The following is a 17,498-nucleotide window of genomic DNA, read 5'->3' as shown; positions in this document are numbered from 1 at the left end:
AGGTCCCTTTCCCCTTCTCACCCACTCCACTAGAAAAACAGCTTTCTAGCAAAAAATAAATACAATTCTCACTGTCAACCTGAATGTCCTACATCTGATGTGTGTTGTGTCTCCGGACTGGTTTCTCTCCTGATCAGGTTAATGTGGAGGAAGGACGCTGGCATGCGGTTTTGCAGCCATTGATGAAAAGTGGTATTTAGAGTTACGGCTGTCTTAACTATGAAATATCACCAGCCAATTAACATCACTTTTAATTTAAATCTGTACTACAACAATAATTGGTCATTAAAAGTTCCGGGTGAATACTATCAGGAGTGACTCGTAGTCACGCCAGGGACGCACTTTCCCGGCATGCGGGAATCCTCCAATGTAAAACAAATCCCACATGCATTTGCATGTGGTTCCGGCTCCCAGAGAAAAACGTGCCCTGCCGCTTTATCTGTTCCCTTCCCCTTCCCAGGAGCTCAGAAACTCAACGCTGCGGTCCAAGACAGACAGTGCGGAATACCAAGAAGCCATCCAATTACCGCAGGTAGAGAAAGTTCGCTCGCGGTCGGCCTACTGTGCTTCACTTCCCAGGGCTCAAGAAAAACAGGGAGAGGCAGGGAATTATGGATTTCGTCTCCACATCAAGGACTAAGGAGGGACAAAGAGAAAAAAGGAAAGGGGGAGGGAAAGGGTAAGGAGGGTGAGGAGACAAGAAGTGGGAGGAAGGAAAGAGAAGAGAGGAAACAGAACAGGAGAGAGGCAATAAGAGGAGGAAGAGAAGGGGGAAATGACAGGGAAAAGGAACGATGAGGAGGAGGGAAACAGAATGAGAAGGAGAAGGAAAGAGGAAGAGGAAAGAGGAAGAGGAAAGAGGGAAACAGAAAGAGAAAAGTTAAAGACCAGGGGAGAGATGGAGTGTGTGCAAAGCGGGGAGCAAAGAGAAGGAAGGAAAGGAGAACCGCCCATCCCCTCTGACCTGCTAGCTCCCTCCCTGACGTGCCAGACGAATGTCCTCATTGCCCCTGGCCCTCACAGACAGATGCGGGGAGACCAGGTGAGCTAGACAGCCCGAAACAAGGACAGACACGTGGACAGAGACAGCGTCCATGGAAGCTCACTTCTGGAATCAGGACCCTCTAGACACTGAACACAGGAAGCCCAGTGTGCCAAGACGTACACACAGCCTGGGCTACACGTAAGAAACACAAAGCATTTTCACTGCAGACTAGCCTGAGGGAAATGCAAGTTTCATAAACAGTAAGATACGGAGGGATTATGGAATAGAATGCAAACCGCCCCTGACTGTCTAACATGGAATGGCAGGCGCCCAAGAAGTACTGTGCCTGAGGTGGCTGGCATCCCGGCAGCGCCTGGGAGGCCCTTCCCCTTACTCGAGTGTATCTCACTGAGATCAGTGCCTGGCGTGCAGCAGGGGGTCCATAAATGTCTAGTTTTATTTTACTTCTAATTGGCACATAATAATTATACACAGTTGTGGGGTTGATATGTTTGTCCCCTCCAAATCATGTTGCAATGTGACTCCTGATGCTGGAGGTGAGCCTAGTGGGAGGTGTCGGGGGCATGAAGCAGACGCCTCATGAATGGCTTGGTGCCCTGCCCATGGGAATGAGTGTCTTCTTGTTCTGTTAGTTCATGTGAGAGCTGGTGGTTGGGGTAGAGTAACACCTCCTCCTCTCTTGCTCCTTCTCTTGCCATGTGACACGCCTGCTACCCCTGCACCTTCCGTCATGACTAAAAGCCTCCAAGGCCTCCCCAGAAGCCGAGCCAATGCTTCTTGTACAGCCTGCAGAACTGGGAGCCAAAGATACCTCTTCTCTTCATCAATTACCCAGCGCCAGGTGTTCCTTCACAGCCATGCAAAATAAACTAACTCAGGGGCAGGATGTGGTGTTTTGCTACATGTATCCATTTTGTAATGATCACATCAAGGTAATGAGCAGATCCATCACCTCAAATACTTCTCCTTTCTTTGTGGTGGACACATTCAGAATCCTCTCTTCTAGCTATTTTGAAATATTGTTATCCATAGTCATTGTTAACCCTGCTGTGCAAGAGATCACCAGAGCTTCTTCCTCCTGTCTAACTGTGACTCTGCAATGCCAGTGAGTGACTGGGCTGTGCCCCCAGCCAAGCCCCTGGGCTTTACTTGCTCTGTGCCAAGTGGACTTGAGGGGCAGTTTAAGAAAAGCTGAGAGGGACTCAGCGTTTAAGGAGGGCCCATGAGCAGTCTCTGGGGTCAGAAACTGAACAGAGCACAGCCTGCCCAGTTCTGGGTTCCTTACCTCCCACGGGCTGATGCAAAGGGGCTGCGGCTGTCTTTTTCAAACCAGAGGACAAGCCAGGCGGCCATCCTCAGAGCCTGTTTAACTCAGGCAGATGCATGTGTCCGAGAGTACGGCCCTGGCCACATTCAGAAGAGGGCCCCCGTTCCACCAATGCTCCCAGGATGAGCTGCACAGGGAAGACGTCCCGTCATTTCCTCCTGACAAGATGATCTCCCCAGGGGAGATGGGGTTTAAGAGATGTCCCTTTCCAACACCCCTAAAAATGAATCTAACTGCTTTGGGTGTAGGAGAGAGTGGGCATTCCCAGCCTGGGTTGGGGAGCACAGGGAGTGTGGTGTGGCACTGCAGGGCAGGTGCCATCTGTTCCCATGGAGACCCGCTGGGAAGGACAGTCCACCTACCTGTCAGCCCTGACCAAGTCCACTCACCAGGCCTCACTTCCTCCCCTGGATGCAGGAGGTAACATCCTAGGCCAGCCCCGATCATCAGGTGGGATGGAAGGTCTGACAGAGGCAGACGCTGGGCCTGGTATAGTGCAGGACCCCCAGACATCAATACCAACCCACCTGCGAGAAGACCTTCATGGGTGGATTAACTCATCTTAGAAAGTTTTTTAAGTTTATACTCTGTGTTCAGGCAGGAGATGAGGGCAAACGGACAACCTGTCCTTGCTGTGTAATTACAAGGCCTCATCCAAACACATTAGAGATGCTGTGTGTGAGTATGAAACTCAACGGTGCCAAAGGGAGCTGCTGAGTGCATCCTGATAGAGACTCCGAGGCAGCCCTGACTAGTGGGCAGCAAGGCCATCTCAGCCATTACTGGGGTCCTGCCCCCCCCCTGGCCTTCGGGACAGTGTGGTGCTTGTGCGGTGCCCTACACCTTGCAGAAGGGAGCTCCAACCTGCAGACAGTGGTCCACTCACCGCCAGCTTGCGGCTCCTGGTTTTCTGCTCCCAGGGCACACAAGCAAGCTGGAATTTTTGCCCAGACTTGGAGCCTCGCCTCCCTGGGAGGTCTCTCTTGTTCTGGGGCCTGTCATGGAGCCCTTATCCCCTACCTGTCTCCTCAAAGGAGTCTCTTTAAAAGACAAGAGGCCAGGTGCAGTGGCTCACGTCTGTAATTCCAGCACTTTGGGAGGCTGAGGCAGGTGGATCATTTGAGGTCAGGAGTTCGAGACCAGCCTGGCCAATATGGTGAAACCCCACCTCTACTACAAATACAAAAATTAGCCGGGCATGGTGGCGGGCACATGTAATCCCAGTTACTCAGGAGGCTCGGGTGGGAGAATCGCTTGAACCCGGAGGTGGAGGTTGCAATAAGCCAAGAGAGTGCCACTCCACTCCAGCCTGGGAGACAGAGAGAGACACTGCCTTTAAATACATACATACATACATATATACGAACGAACAAATAAACAAACAAAACCATCCCAAGCTTTTGAAAAACAACAGCTAGGCAGTAAAATGTCTTCGCAGGACTTCTACTTTTACCAGAAATCTCCCTTCAGGTGAGGGAGCAGAAAAGACCAGCTGGCTACACCCAGGGATCCTGGAAGAGGAAAGCGACCGGGAGAATCACAGGTCAACATCTTAGCAAGTTCCTCTTCTTCAGGTTTTTGTTTCTGAAACAATGGAGGTGAAGATGGGATATGGAGGCCACACTGACAAGGTGCCAGTTAAGCCATGGTTAATATGACCCGGTGAAAACAGGATGATTTCCAAACACTACTCTTACATCTCTACTCGTACTTTTAGAGTTGAGGTCTTGCCGTCACCCAAGCTGGAGTGCAGCGGCGTGATCATAGCTCACTGCAGTCTCAATCTCCTGGGCTCAAGCACTTCTCTTACCTCAGTCTGCTGAAGAGCTGTGTTTACACATGCAGGCCACCACACCTGGCTCAAACACCCCCTTACTTTTTAACACAGTCAGCACTCCCTATCAGTGGGTTCTGCATCCACAGATTCAACAGACAACAGATTACAAATACTCAAAAAAGTGCATCTCTACTGAATACGTACAGACTTTTGATCTTGTCATATTCCCTAAGCAATACCATATAACAACTATGTACATGGTATTTGCATTGTACTAGATATTGTAAGTAATCTAGAGATGATCCAGTGTCTACAGGAGGACGCACTTAGGTTATATGCAAACACTATGCCGTTTTATATCAGGGACTTGAGCATCCTCATATTTGGGTATCCATGAGGGGTCCTGGAACCAATCCCCCACATATAGCAAGGGATGACTGTATGGTAATTTATATCCCGCCTCATTTAGAACAATGGACAGCACCATTTAGGAGCGGTAAGTGAGTAAGGCCACTCTCAGCAAGGCGGCTCTGAAAGCAATAGGCTGATGCAGGAAGTGTGGGGCAGGGCACCTGGCGTGAGGACCGTCCAGTGCCTGTGTATGCTCAGCGTGCTGCCTGCCTCCAAGACGACTCAAAGGGAGACAGGATGAACAAGCTGTCTCCTCTGCACAGCAGGGCACCACTGAACACTCGCACTGCTTCCGAGGTGCCATTGTCTCGAGGGCCCTGTCACTTCCCACAGAGCCGCCACTCCATGTTCACACCTCAGCTTCCTTCTCCTCGGCATCCTTCCTGCTGTCTCCACCACCTCACCTGGCTCCCTTGTCTGCACCTTCAGGCCTCCTCTGAGAGATCACTGCACCCTGGCTGCCATTCAGTAAGTCAGAACCCTTTTATCCACTCCCACATCCACCCTGTACGCCCCCCTGCCGCCGCCACCTGCCTTTTCCCCAGAACTTTCATTTCCAAGGACATGCTGCGGTAGTCTGCTGCAGTTAGGGGGTCCTACCACCACGTCAGCAAGAGTGACCTGGCTATGCCCTTCACTGTTGTTATCTCCCCCTTTGAGACATTCCCCACACTTGTAATGATTACTTCACATTCCCCTTCTCCATTAGAACTTAGCTAATGAGATGAACCTTGCCCAGGCCCAACGCTCCCTTCCCAACAAAAAACAAAGAATCAGTGACAACTGTGGCCACAGAACGGAAACAAAAAAAAACCAAAGCTGCCAGTCTCCAAGACGAGCAAACGTGACAGCATGCTCCACCTCCCCAGCCCTTGCCTTATAAACACGCCGGGCAGCTCTCCAGAGGGGTCACTTCTGGGCACAGAAGGAGTCAGGAAAGGGAGAGAGAGCCAGGTAGCCCTGAGACACAGCAGAGTGTTGAGTGGCCAGAAAGCGGCCCCCGGTCCTCCACTTTGCTACTGAGGGTTTGATCTACTGCAAAACACTTGTTTTGATTTTCTCATATAAAAAGTAAATATAAACACTCAGACAGTACACCTGCCAAGAGGGTATGCCCACCTCTACCTATAGACTATTAACAAAACCCATGTCTTTAGCTTTCCAAGTAAAAAACTATAATCCTGAATGTACCTTTCAAAACACACACACACACACACAGACACGTGTGCACACACACAGGTGAGCTCTAAGTTTTCTTCAAAGCCTAATACGCAAAGACTTTATGCATATGAGGCTGCAAAGGTCTCCACCTTAACAGACTTCTCGCATTCCCAGGGACCCACCAATTCCACACTCTGGTCTTTGCAGTGCTCTCTCCCACGTGAGAGTATCACCAATATCAGTTGTCCATGGCAGCTGTGACAATGAGTGACGGGTCAGTGAGAGAGTGGCAGAATTCCTTGCAGGAAACATGTTATGGAAACAGGTTCATTTCACTGACACAAATTCGTGAAGCGCGTGCCTTGGTGGTTGGGTGAGGAGCAACATGGAGCAGACAGAGGCACAAGGCAGGATCTTGCGCACGACCCAGAGGGAGTTATTCAACCCAGAGTTCCAGCTGCTTCATCTATAAGATGAGGATCATGAAAACAGTGCCTACCCCATAGGTTGCTGAAAGAATTAAGCAGCAATGTGCATTAAAACAGCCTGCAGCAGAGGCTGGGTGGCTGCCTACCCAACGGCCGGCTCTCCCACCCCTCCGCAAAGCCTCATGTAGCCACCCTTGAACTTGGGTTGCTTTCGTGGAGGTCCTGTCTCCCCACCAGGTGCCAGATACCTTAGGAAAATGCTATCTTGCTCTTTGCAGCCCTTTTAAAGCCCTTGGTGAAGCAGATGCTCCATACAGTTTTTTTTGAACACAGGGACATGCCCAGAGACATTCGATTCAACAAGGGGAAAATCTTTCTACGTTTCCTTCCAAGTTTAATTGCTTATCACAAGTCAAGTGGTTATTAGATCACAAAGGTAATATTCACACAGTAGCTATGGGCCAAGCATTTCATATGTCATCACACATGGTCACATACGTGCTGTAAGGTGAGTGGTGTCCCGTCCCTCCTCCTTGTTCCTTTCTCTGCAGAGTGAGGCTACCTTTACCCCACACTAGTTTAGCAAGCCTGCATTCTTGCTAAGCTAGTGAGGCTGGTGAAGGTCAGCTCAATGTCAAGTTCGGCTCCCACTGGTTCTGCAGGTTTGGCACACGCTGGGCATATAGCAGACCCTTGATCAACAGCTTTGGGATGAATAAAGGCTTTATACTGGAAGGGAAATTTTTAAAATTCGTCCTATTTGGAAAGATAAAAGCAGAGAGAGGACAGCAGTGACACATATGTCCAGCAGGAAGGAGAGAGCATTTTGCCTTTTGCATTCTGTTTTCACCTACATCAGGCTTTCCTGGGAGCCCTAAGCATTCCAGGAATGGCCAGGGGTTCATGTGCTGTGATCCTCAGAATGCCAGGGTGGAAAGTTCTCGAGAGACAGCAAGAACAAGGGCAAGTGCTCCCTGGTCTGGCTTGACCTGCAACACAGGAGCCCACACTGGCTGGGATGAAACTCACAAATCAAACAGACAACGGCTGCCTCAGTCCACAGCCGGCTCTCCTGCCTACCTGGCATACAACAGGTGTGACAGGAAGGACCAGGTGTAAGCAAGAGAGAAATGCTTCAGCCTTAGAACGGGTCCTTGTCTCCCCTAAATTTGGAATGGTATCTGCGAAGGCGGAGGCTTCTTAGAGCCCACACCACTGCAGCTGCAGTTCCCATTTCTGTACTCGGCCCAACCATTTCATCTTTCTCTACTCAATGAATTCTTCCCTCTCTGCACAGCTACACAGGAAGCGAGCATAAAGACAGAGCTGTGGGTAAAAGAAAACTAGAGGGCCCAGGGGGTAAGCTATCTTAAGAGAACACTGATGAAAAGGAAGAGCTGAGAAACGCAAAGCCTGAAGTCCAAAAGCATCACCATCCTCCAAACCACCTGAAGCTCATGCAGCCCGCCAAGACGCTGTGATCTATTATTAATAGAAAAATAACACACTTTCCCTGCATTACATATATAAATATGCTTAGCTGGATTAAACCTTTAAAAGTCCCCAGAGGCCAGGCACAGTGGCTTGCACCTATAATCCCAGCACTTTGGGAGGCCCAAGAGGGAAGAACACTTGAGGCCAGGAGTTACAGAACAGCCTGGGCAGCATAGTGAGATCCTGTCTCTTCAAAAATATGGGCATTGTGGTACATGCCTATACTTCCAGATACTCAGGAGGCTGAGGCAGGAGGACTGCTTGAGCCTGGAAGTTCAAGGCTAAAGTGAGCCATGACTGTGCCACTGCACTCCAACCTGGGTGACAAAGCGAGACCCGTCTCCAACAAAGTAGTAATAATAACCGCTCAGGCTACGTGATTTTGTTCTGCAGGATAGGGGATGGGAAGAGTTTAAATACTGAACAAGTTTTCCTGGGATACCGTCATTCCCCAGGCCAAGACAACACCCTGTGGCCTCTAGGAAACAGAACTTATTCTAGAAGAAAAAAAAACGCGGCCGGGCACGGTGGCTCACGCCTGTAATCCCAGCGCTTTGGGAGGCCGAGGCGGGTGGATCACGAAGTCAGGAGATAGAGACCATCCTAGCTAACATGGTGAAACCCCGTCTCTACTAAAAATACAAAAAATTAGCCGGACATGGTGGTGGGCGCCTGTAGTCCCAGCTACTCGGGAGGCTGAGGCAGGAGAATCGCTTGAATCCAGGAGGCGGAGCTTGCAGTGAGCGGAGATAGCGCCCCTGCACTCCAGCCTGGGCGACAGAGTGAGACTTCCTCTCCCAAAAAAAAAAAAAAAAAAAGCTTTGCTGAAACAAAGCAACTCTCTTTACAAAGGAGATCTAATTGGTTCTGTTGTGCAAATGAAATACTGTACAACAGCCAGCGTTTGTGGTAGCTAGACGCAAAGGCTGAAATTTATCCCACATGGAAGACCGATTCCAAACACACTGAAGGTACTTTTCAAAGGGAAAGACCTAAGATCCCAGGTAAGTACACTGATGTATGACTTCATACCAATCTGGTGGCTTTAACAGTTGAAGAAAACAAGTAGGTGAACTTTTTTAAGACCTAACATACCTTTAGAGACACTTGAGTGGGCTATTCAGACACTGAATCTCAAACCTGTTTGGAAGTCAGGGTATTTGGGGAATAAGACCAAACATCTGCAAAGGTATAAACGAGAAATTAACTAACAACAAATTTAACTCTATCATATGGAAGTGCCAGAAAAATCAAACCAAAATGTGTGTTGAGAGAGAGAGAGAAAGAGAAAAACCCAGCAGAACAAGGTACTGGGTTGAGTTTAATTTTGTTTTCCATTTTATTTGACACTCCTTAATCATTTTTTCTCTGGCTAGTGCCTGCCAGCAGCCACGCATCAGCAGAGCATAATGTGTAAGAAGCACTCACGCATGAAAAACTTAAAATCAGGAACTCTTCAAATATTACTTTGTCCTGAAAAGTAATCAAATGCTGCCATTTCTTATTTTTAGTGGCAGAACACACCTCAGCTCCCTCTCAGGACATAGGAACACTAAACTTTTTCAATAATTTGCATTCAACCTTGACAATGCACAGCACTTCTTGCTAGAATCCTCTGTGCCAAATATAATTCCAGATTTTTCCACAATACAAGTAGTGGGGGCTCTGTGACTGCACACAGCAGGGGAATTACCTTAGTTTCTTTGGCATGTAGGAGGACATTTTATTTTCTTTGACACGAAGCTTTGCTCTTGTCGCCCAGGCTGGAGTGCAATGGCATGATCTCGGCTCACTGCAACCTCTGCCTCCCAGGTTCAAGAGATTCTCCTGCCTCAGTCTCTCGAGTGGCTAGGATTATAATGTGTGCCACCAAGTCCGGCTAATTTTGTATTTTTAGTAGAGACAGGGTTTCACCATGTTGGCCAGGCTGGTCTTGAACTCCTGACCTCAGGTGATCCACCCGCCTTGGCTTCCCAAAGTGCTGGGATTACAGGAGTGAGTCACCGTGCCCGGCCAGAGGATATTTTCAAGCAGCCACCCCAAGGCAGGTTCTGGGACCCTGACATTGCTCAAACGAGATGTCCTGAGATACTGGACGGCCAGACAAGTCACTGTGAACGAGCACCCGCTCTGACAACTTTCCAAAGCAAACCATCTCAGCATGGCTCTTGGATAGGGAAGGCTTTCTGGGTAATGTGTGCACCACAGTGGACCCAGAGAGGTCCTGTGGAAAAGTCCTGGCTTGGCTGCAGGCCTGCCCTTAGCACACCATCTCAGGGGTGCAGGTGGCTGTCCATGCAGGTGAGATCTTAGTTGAGCTGGGCCCCACCTTTTGGAATGAGGGTGACTCTCCCAGCTGCTTCTAGTTTTGTTTTTTTTTGTTTTGTTTTGTTTTGTTTGAGAAGGGTCCTGCTCTGTCACCCAGGCCACAGTGGCAGTGGCATTATAATAGCTCAGTGCAATCTCAAAATCCTGGGCTCAGGCAATCCTCCTGCCTCAGCCTCCCCAATAGCTGGGACTATAGGTATGCACCACCATGCCCGGTTAATTTTTACATTTCTTTCTTTCTTTCTTTCTTTCTTTATTTTTGAGACAGAGTCTCGCTTAGTCGCCCAGGCTGGAGTGCAATGGCGCGATCTCGGCTCACTGCAAGCTCCGCCTCCCGGGTTCACGCCATTCTCCTGCCTCAGCCTCCCGAGTAGCTGGGACTACAGGCGCCCGCCGCCTCGCCCGGCTAATTTTTTGCATTTTTAGTAGAGACGGGGTTTCACCGTGTTAGCCAGGATGGTCTCGATCTCCTGACCTCGTGATCCGCCCGCCTCGGCCTCCCAAAGTGCTGGGATTACAGGCGTGAGCCACCGCGCTCGGCCAATTTTTACATTTCTTTTGGCGAGACAGGGTCTCACTGTGTTGTGTAGGCTGAAATACAGGGGCTATTCACAGATGCGATCACAGCTCACTGCAGGCTCAAACTCCTGGGTTCAAGCAATTTTCCTACCTCAGCCTCTGGAGTTGCTGGGACTACAGGCACATGCCATCATGTGCAGCTGCTTTTAGGATTTTTAAAGAGCTTGATTCAGTAACATAGAATCTCTACAGACTGGGACCTTGTCAGAGACTGCTTTGGGGGCTAAAAACATGTCAGTAAATGAGATGCTTCCCTGTATCTTTGATTCTTCACCTATAAAATGGGGTAAGAGTTTCTTACCCCACAGAGTGGCTACAAGGGTTGAATGAGCTATTACACAACACACAAACCAGTGAGAGGTGGCTACTAGTTATTATACTGGTTTTTGTTAATCACAGTCTATCTGTTCCTTTATGTCGGTGTTACCCAAATATCAATCATTCACAGAGCATCATGCTAAACCTTGCACTGTTTTCACGATTGTTTGTTTAGTAGCTTTCTTTAAGCTGACTCATTTCCTTTCTACCTAAAATAATTTTAAAGGGGGACTGTACATCACCATGGTAAATGGAAAAATAGAATTCTGTGTCATAACTAGAAGGCAAATGTAAAAATGAATACAAAGAAAACAAATCTAATTAACCTCAAGTCTGTCGCCCGCCAAAGGCATTGACCCCAGCCTTGCTGCTTTTCCTAAGAAGAAAGATCAGAGGCACATGAGAGGTAAGAAAGTGACACAGAGACTTTCTCCTCCAAGGAGCTGGAAGCCATGAAGAGCTGAAAAGGGGAGGCCCTTCTCCCTGCATGATGTGCCCTTTCATGGCCAGTGTGGTCCTTCTAAATCCTGACTTGGCACAAAGACACCATCTTGCCGTCCCATACGCTGGGAGGGCTTGTTCCAAGGCAGCCGCCCTGCAGACCTCTGTGTACGGGATAAATGTTCCAGATCTGTGCTGTCCAGAACAGAAGCCACCAGCCATGTGTGGCTGCTCAGCATGTGAAATGTGGTGCAACTGACCAGTCAAATCTTTCGTTTTCTTTCTTTCTTTTTCTTTTTCTTTTAGACGGTCTCGCTCTGTCTCCCAGGCTGGAGTGCAGTGGCACGATCTCAGCTCACTGCAACCTCCGCCTCCCAGGTTCAAGCGATTGTCCTGCCTCAGCCTCCCAAGTAGCTGGGATTACAGGTACCCACCACCACACCTAGCTAATTTTTGTATTTTTAGTAGAGACGGGGTTTCACCATGTTGGCCAGGATGGTCTCGAACTCCTGACCTCGTGATCTGCCCTCCTTGACCTCCCAAAGTGCTGGCATTACAGGCGTGGCCATTTTAATTAATATAAATCTCATTTTAATTAATATAAATCTCAAGAGCCACACACGGCTAGGAGCTCTGGTACGGAGAGTGTAGCTCCAGTACCGGGGGGCAGAGCTCTACTGAGAAAGCTCTATGTCTTGGCTCTCCAGTCAAATTTATGCTCACTTTGGGGTTATGTCCTTGTTTTCGTTCAAGGGAAATCTTCCAAAACTAGACAGTGGCTGTCACGGGAATGTAGTTGGCAATTGTCTCCTCTATCCTTTTTTATTGTTTAATCTCAAACCTTGTGTGGAAATTTCTTTTAGAGCTTCTTTTGAAGAATTAACATTTTATGATCATTAGCAACAGAATTATCCAAATAACCACATTTCTCTCTCACACTGGCTGCCAGGAAGCCCACGGGAAGTTCATAAATCAATGAGCGCAACAGTGTAGAATCTCATGATACGTATATACACTTTCTGCTTTTTCCTTTTAAACTCTTAGTTTACATTTTCACTGATCCTGATGTGTGTTTTTTTTTTTACCTCTATCATTCTTTTTTAGATGTTTCTCTAGAAATTATCTCATATCTTTTTGAGGCAGAGTCTCATTCTTGTCACCCAGGTTGGAATGCGGTGGCGCAATCTTGGCTCACTACAACCTCTGCCTCCTGGGTTCAAGCGATTCTCCTGTCTCAGCCTCCCAAGTAGCTGGGATTACAGATGCCACCACCACGCTCGGCTAATTTTTGTATTTTTATTAGAGATGGGGTTTCACTAAGTTGGATAGGCTGGTCTCAAACTCCTGACCTCAGGTGATCTGCCCGCCTCAGCCTCCCAAACTGCTGGGATTACAGGCATGAGCCACCATGCACGGCCAGCATACTTTTTTAATTCTAAAATAAGTACTCTTCAACAGTACCAGTCTTTTAAATGAGTCACCTTTTATGCAATATCATTTATATAAAGTAAAAACATGGCAATAAAAGCTTTCTAAAATGCTTCCAAACAGATGCTCTGATTTTGCTCTGCAGGCACCAATCAGAAGCATCATTTGCTAAAAAGAGAAAAATAATTGCATGGAAGAGACGCCACTTCACACACCCCAGCACCAGGGAAGGCTACAGAAGGCCAGAGGCGTGGAATGAAGTTGCTCCCAGTGATGCGGAGCGGCCAGGCCTGGCACTGGCTGGAAGCAGGGCTGCGCCCATGAGAGCTTCACACAGCGAAGGACGGGGAGAGAGTGGCTTCACTGTCACGGTGGCCATTGCGGAAACCATCTCCCAGGCAACGGCATATTTGCTGAGGTCCCTCTCATTTCATAGCTGACTTTCAGGAGCTAAAAATTGCCAAGTTGCTTCATGGGGTGAGAGGAGGGAAAAGTCAGAACTGAAAGGTCAAGGAAACCTCTCAAGTGATAACATGCTTTAATTTTGTTCTAAAATAAAGCCATCTGCTGCACTGTTTTCATCCTCCAGGCTGCACCTTCCAGCTCTCGGATGACCACAAAGCAGAACTTGAAGCGTCAAATAAGACAGTTGGGTTTGGGGGGGATAAAAGGAGAAAGAGAGAGAAGAGGATTTTTGAAAATCTATAATATCTAATTCTCTCTTTAAACCGGAGCTGAGAACAACATAAACACTCAAGATTCTCCTACGACTGTTGCCCAGCTGAACGTGTCAACTAAAACAACCTTCTCATGCCAAAGTCTAGCTCATCTGTCCCTAAGAGTTCCAGTAAGATGTGCATACTATGTTTAGACCCGAGACCAAGCCCAGCGGTCATCTGGGAAGGGAGAAATGAATAGAGCGTTTACTGCACGCCAGGTATTTCTAATCTCCAAACAGTTTTACAAGATAGATTACTGTCTCCATTTTACAGCTGAAGAAACTAAGACTCATCTAAGGTCATAGTGTTAAACCAGGGATTCTGCTTTCAAGTTCAGCGTCCTTTCTTCAACACCCCACTCTTTGGGGAAAAAAATACCTTAATAGCCAAGAAAATTTCTTCAATAAGTCAATTACTCACTAAGAAAAATGGCTACAAAATCCAAGGCTTTGCAGAGAGCTCATGGGGAATAAAACAAAACCTAAAGACAATTATTTTAGCACAAGCAGACAGGAGAAGCAGGAAGCAGCTGGGGCTCAGTACCGAGAACAAAGCAGTCCCAGAACAAGGATGCACAAAAGCCTGGAAATCAGAGTTCATGGTAAGAGAGAGGAAGAGAAGGAAGACAGACATGCAGATGAGATGTGGGCAGGGCTAAAAGAAGCTTCAGAAAATCAGAGAGGAGATGGAGAACCGGAGTCCCCTTGATTGGGTAAAATCACCTCCTCAACAGACACACATCTCGCTGCCCCAGACACTCAATGCCCACCTGGGTGCGGCTATCGCTAACCCCAAGAAAGCAGAGGTGACGTTCACAGGTCCTGCTTGTCAAGCGTCGGTTGCCCCTTCTTTTGGAAAGAATTCTCTGGCTCTCATTTGGGGAATCTCCTCTCCCCACTCTCAGACATGTGGTCAGGTGAGGTAAACGTCCAGCCTGGGGCCAGTGGTGGTCACACGAACCAACCCAGGCCAGTCACAGAGTCCATCACCCAACCTCAAGGTGTAGGAAGAGGCTCAAGATCCAGGACAGACCAGTGAGACCCGCCCATCCAGACGGGCTGAGAACCTGGCGCTGCTGGGGTCATCCTGTCAACCCACAGACAGCTGGCCTGAGAGGGTCACCAAGCAGCAGATACAGGAGACGGCAGCAGATTCCTGGTGGCAGGTCCAGCCATGCCCAAGGCCCGACCTACCACTGGACTTTTCAGATGCAATACAAGCCAACACATCTCCGTTTGTGCTCATGCAGTCCGAGCTGAGATTCCACAGCAGCCACAATACGAGCCTGACTGGCATGAAGAGACCCACTGTATCCTCCTGCCCACAGAAAGCCACAGACTTCTTACATAAGGCCTCCGGGCAGTTACGATGTGGGTGTATGGAGGGCCATGGCTTCCTAATCATACTGTCCCACCACCAAGAGGCAAAGCACCACAGCATGACAAATGGGCGTCTTTCCACCCGGCTGTGATGTCCACCTGAAAACCAGGCACTCACCTGATACACGTGGAATGCATTTGCTGCCTTGCCCCGGAGAAACACGGAGGGGATCCAGACATTGATCAGCGCCCGGTTTGATCTATAACCAAAAGAGAGAGAGACCAACATTGGACATTTTAACTTACAAAACAATAACAAATACAAAAGAGGCAAGGAGACAATTTTCTCCTCTACGAGGTATTATGCACAAGCAATTTATGACAACTTAACATCACACCTGATGGCAAGATAAAGGACAAGTTTAAGTCTTATCACTGAGCCTGTGACTCTCCCTCTCCATATATACACATATATACACACACACACACACACACACACACCCCTCCCCCGTACTCTGGAATGAGAAAGATCTCCCTTCAGTTCTTACGGAGTGATCTGGCCCATAATGTATCTGAACCTCAGTCTCCACATCTGAAAATGAAGATAATAACCGGAAGCCCCAAGGACGCGATCACAGGAGGTCACACAGCAATGCTCAGCGTTTCTGGAGTAACCAGCAGTCACGCTGCCTCCTTACTGAGCTGACTTTAGACCCTGAGCCCATTTTAAGATCAGACTCCACAAATGAGCTCAGGAGACCAACACTCATGGCAACAAGGGTGACAGCTGTTTAGGATGGGAGGAAGGAGGAACGAGAGAAAATGACAAGTTAGAAAACCAGGCTGATGGGTACAAATACCTCTCTTTCAACTTTTCCAAAAACACTGTGTATATAGGTCCAGTACACCGAGGTTTAAAGTCAAATGCAAAATAATTTACTGAGTACCTGCCATGAACGGTTCCATACTTTTACCTATAGTAAAATCATTTATTTCTCACCTCACATGGGCTATTTGTAAGAGATACTTTGGTTTTGTGATTGTTTTGTCTTATGTGATGACTTTAAACTTAACTTGTAAGTCACTATCACATTTGTACCTGGCTGGATCCAAATTACACAGAGCTAATAAGCTGACTGTCCCTGAAACTTCAAGATCAATTGTAGTAATTATCAAAACGGCACTGCACCATTCTGGAAGGGCTGTAAGGTCCCAGCCTTCGCCTCTAATTAGAGCTGTTCCAGGGCTAAATGCTTTCTCCTGAGCTCTCCTTCTCTGTAAAGAGCAGCTCATAAAAACTCGCCAGCCTTCTGGGTTTGGAACACAATTTGAGACACCGGTGATGGAAGATTCCACGACTCAATGTTCTCACAACCTCTAGAGTAAAGACCATTTCATTTTCACAATGAAAATAACCCTTCAGGTAATGGGTCTCTCCTGAAACAGCATTTCTTCTCATCTCTGAGCTGAGAAGCCGACCTCCTTTGAGGGGTAAATTAAACCCCACTGACCACTTCCCCAGGGCTCAATGCAATTCGAACCTTGCAATTCTGAGCCATCAAAACTGGTTTGTGTATCTAATCACTTTCCTCCTGGAAAGGTCCCTGAAATTGTACTAGTGCCTAGAACATTCTCCTTTCATTTCTGTGTCAGGCTACAAAGGCAGAAATATAACTAGTACTCTGGTTTTTATTAACTTTTCTGGATTGGTGAGGACTGGACGACCTCCCAGGGTTAGAGCGAGGATACCCCAGTCTGGGTTAGATGGTTCTCTCTTTCAGTGCATTGACCACACTGTATCAGAATTGATTGTTTACGTGACCATCTCCCTCCTAGGTGTTAGTTCATTTGTTCATGCTTTTGTTCCTTCACTCATTCATTAAACAAGTATTTATTGAGAAGCTACTCTGGATACTGGAGATAGAGCAATAAAAAATGCAGACATAGCCCTTTCTTCATGGAGCATTCAGTTTTAACATGGGAGACAGACAAATCTCCATAAAATTTACTCTGTTGTGGGCTGGGTACAGGGGCTCACACCTGTAATCACAGCACTTTGGGAGGCTGAGGTAGGCAGATCATCTGAGGTCAAGAGTTCGAGACTAGACTGGTCAAGATGGTGAAACCCTATCTCTACTAAAAATACAAAAATTAGCTGGGCATGGTGGCACGTGCCTATAGTCCCAGCTACTTGTGAGGCTGAGGCAGGAGAATCACTTGAACCTGGAGGCAGAGGTTGCAGCGAGCCGAGATCACACAACTGCACTCCAGCCTGGGCAACAGAGTGAAACTCCATCTCAAAAAAAAAAAAAAATTTTTTTTTTTTAACTCTTTTGTGGTCAAGGAAGATACTTCGGATAATTTCAATTTTAAAAAATTTATTGAGACTGGTTTTGTGGCCTAACATATGGTCTTTCCTGGAAAGTTATGTGCACTTGAGAAGAATGTGCATTCCGCTATTTGGGGAATGTTCTATATAAGCCTGTTATATCTAATTGGTTTCTCATGTTGTTCAAATCCTCTATCCCCTTACTGATCTCCTATCTAGTTATCCTATCCATTACTAAAAGTGGGGTACTGAGTTCAACTCTTATTGTAGAGCTCTTTGTTTCTCCTTTAATTTCTGTTGATTTTTTTACATCATATGTTCTGAAGCTTTGTTGTCAGGTGTAGATATGCCAACAGCTGTTACAGATAAATTATTTATTATTATTGTAAGTGCCATCAAGGAACACTGGATCTAAGGAGAGTGACTTCCAGGG

General features: G+C 47.6%; 1 protein-coding gene across 10 annotated transcripts in view; it reads right to left on the bottom strand.

Annotated features, from left to right (window-relative positions):
• SNX29 (sorting nexin 29) overlaps positions 1-17,498 on the bottom strand; it is a 589,214-nt gene that overhangs the window by 157,641 nt on the left and 414,075 nt on the right. For all 10 annotated transcript variants that reach the window (XR_012429267.1, XR_012429268.1, XM_005591284.5 and 7 more), the window contains one exon: positions 14,915-14,996. Coding sequence is in view for 8 of the 10 variants with exons in the window: in XM_005591284.5 (XP_005591341.3) it covers positions 14,915-14,996 (82 nt within the window). In the remaining 2 variants the exon portion in view is untranslated. The remainder of the gene's footprint in view (positions 1-14,914; positions 14,997-17,498) is intronic.

The sequence above is a fragment of the Macaca fascicularis genome, chromosome 20, assembly GCF_037993035.2.
Source record: "Macaca fascicularis isolate 582-1 chromosome 20, T2T-MFA8v1.1".
Classification (NCBI taxonomy): domain Eukaryota; kingdom Metazoa; phylum Chordata; class Mammalia; order Primates; family Cercopithecidae; genus Macaca; species Macaca fascicularis.
The sequence above is the reverse complement of the archived record's forward strand: the minus strand, read 5'-3'. Positions and strand labels throughout refer to the sequence as shown.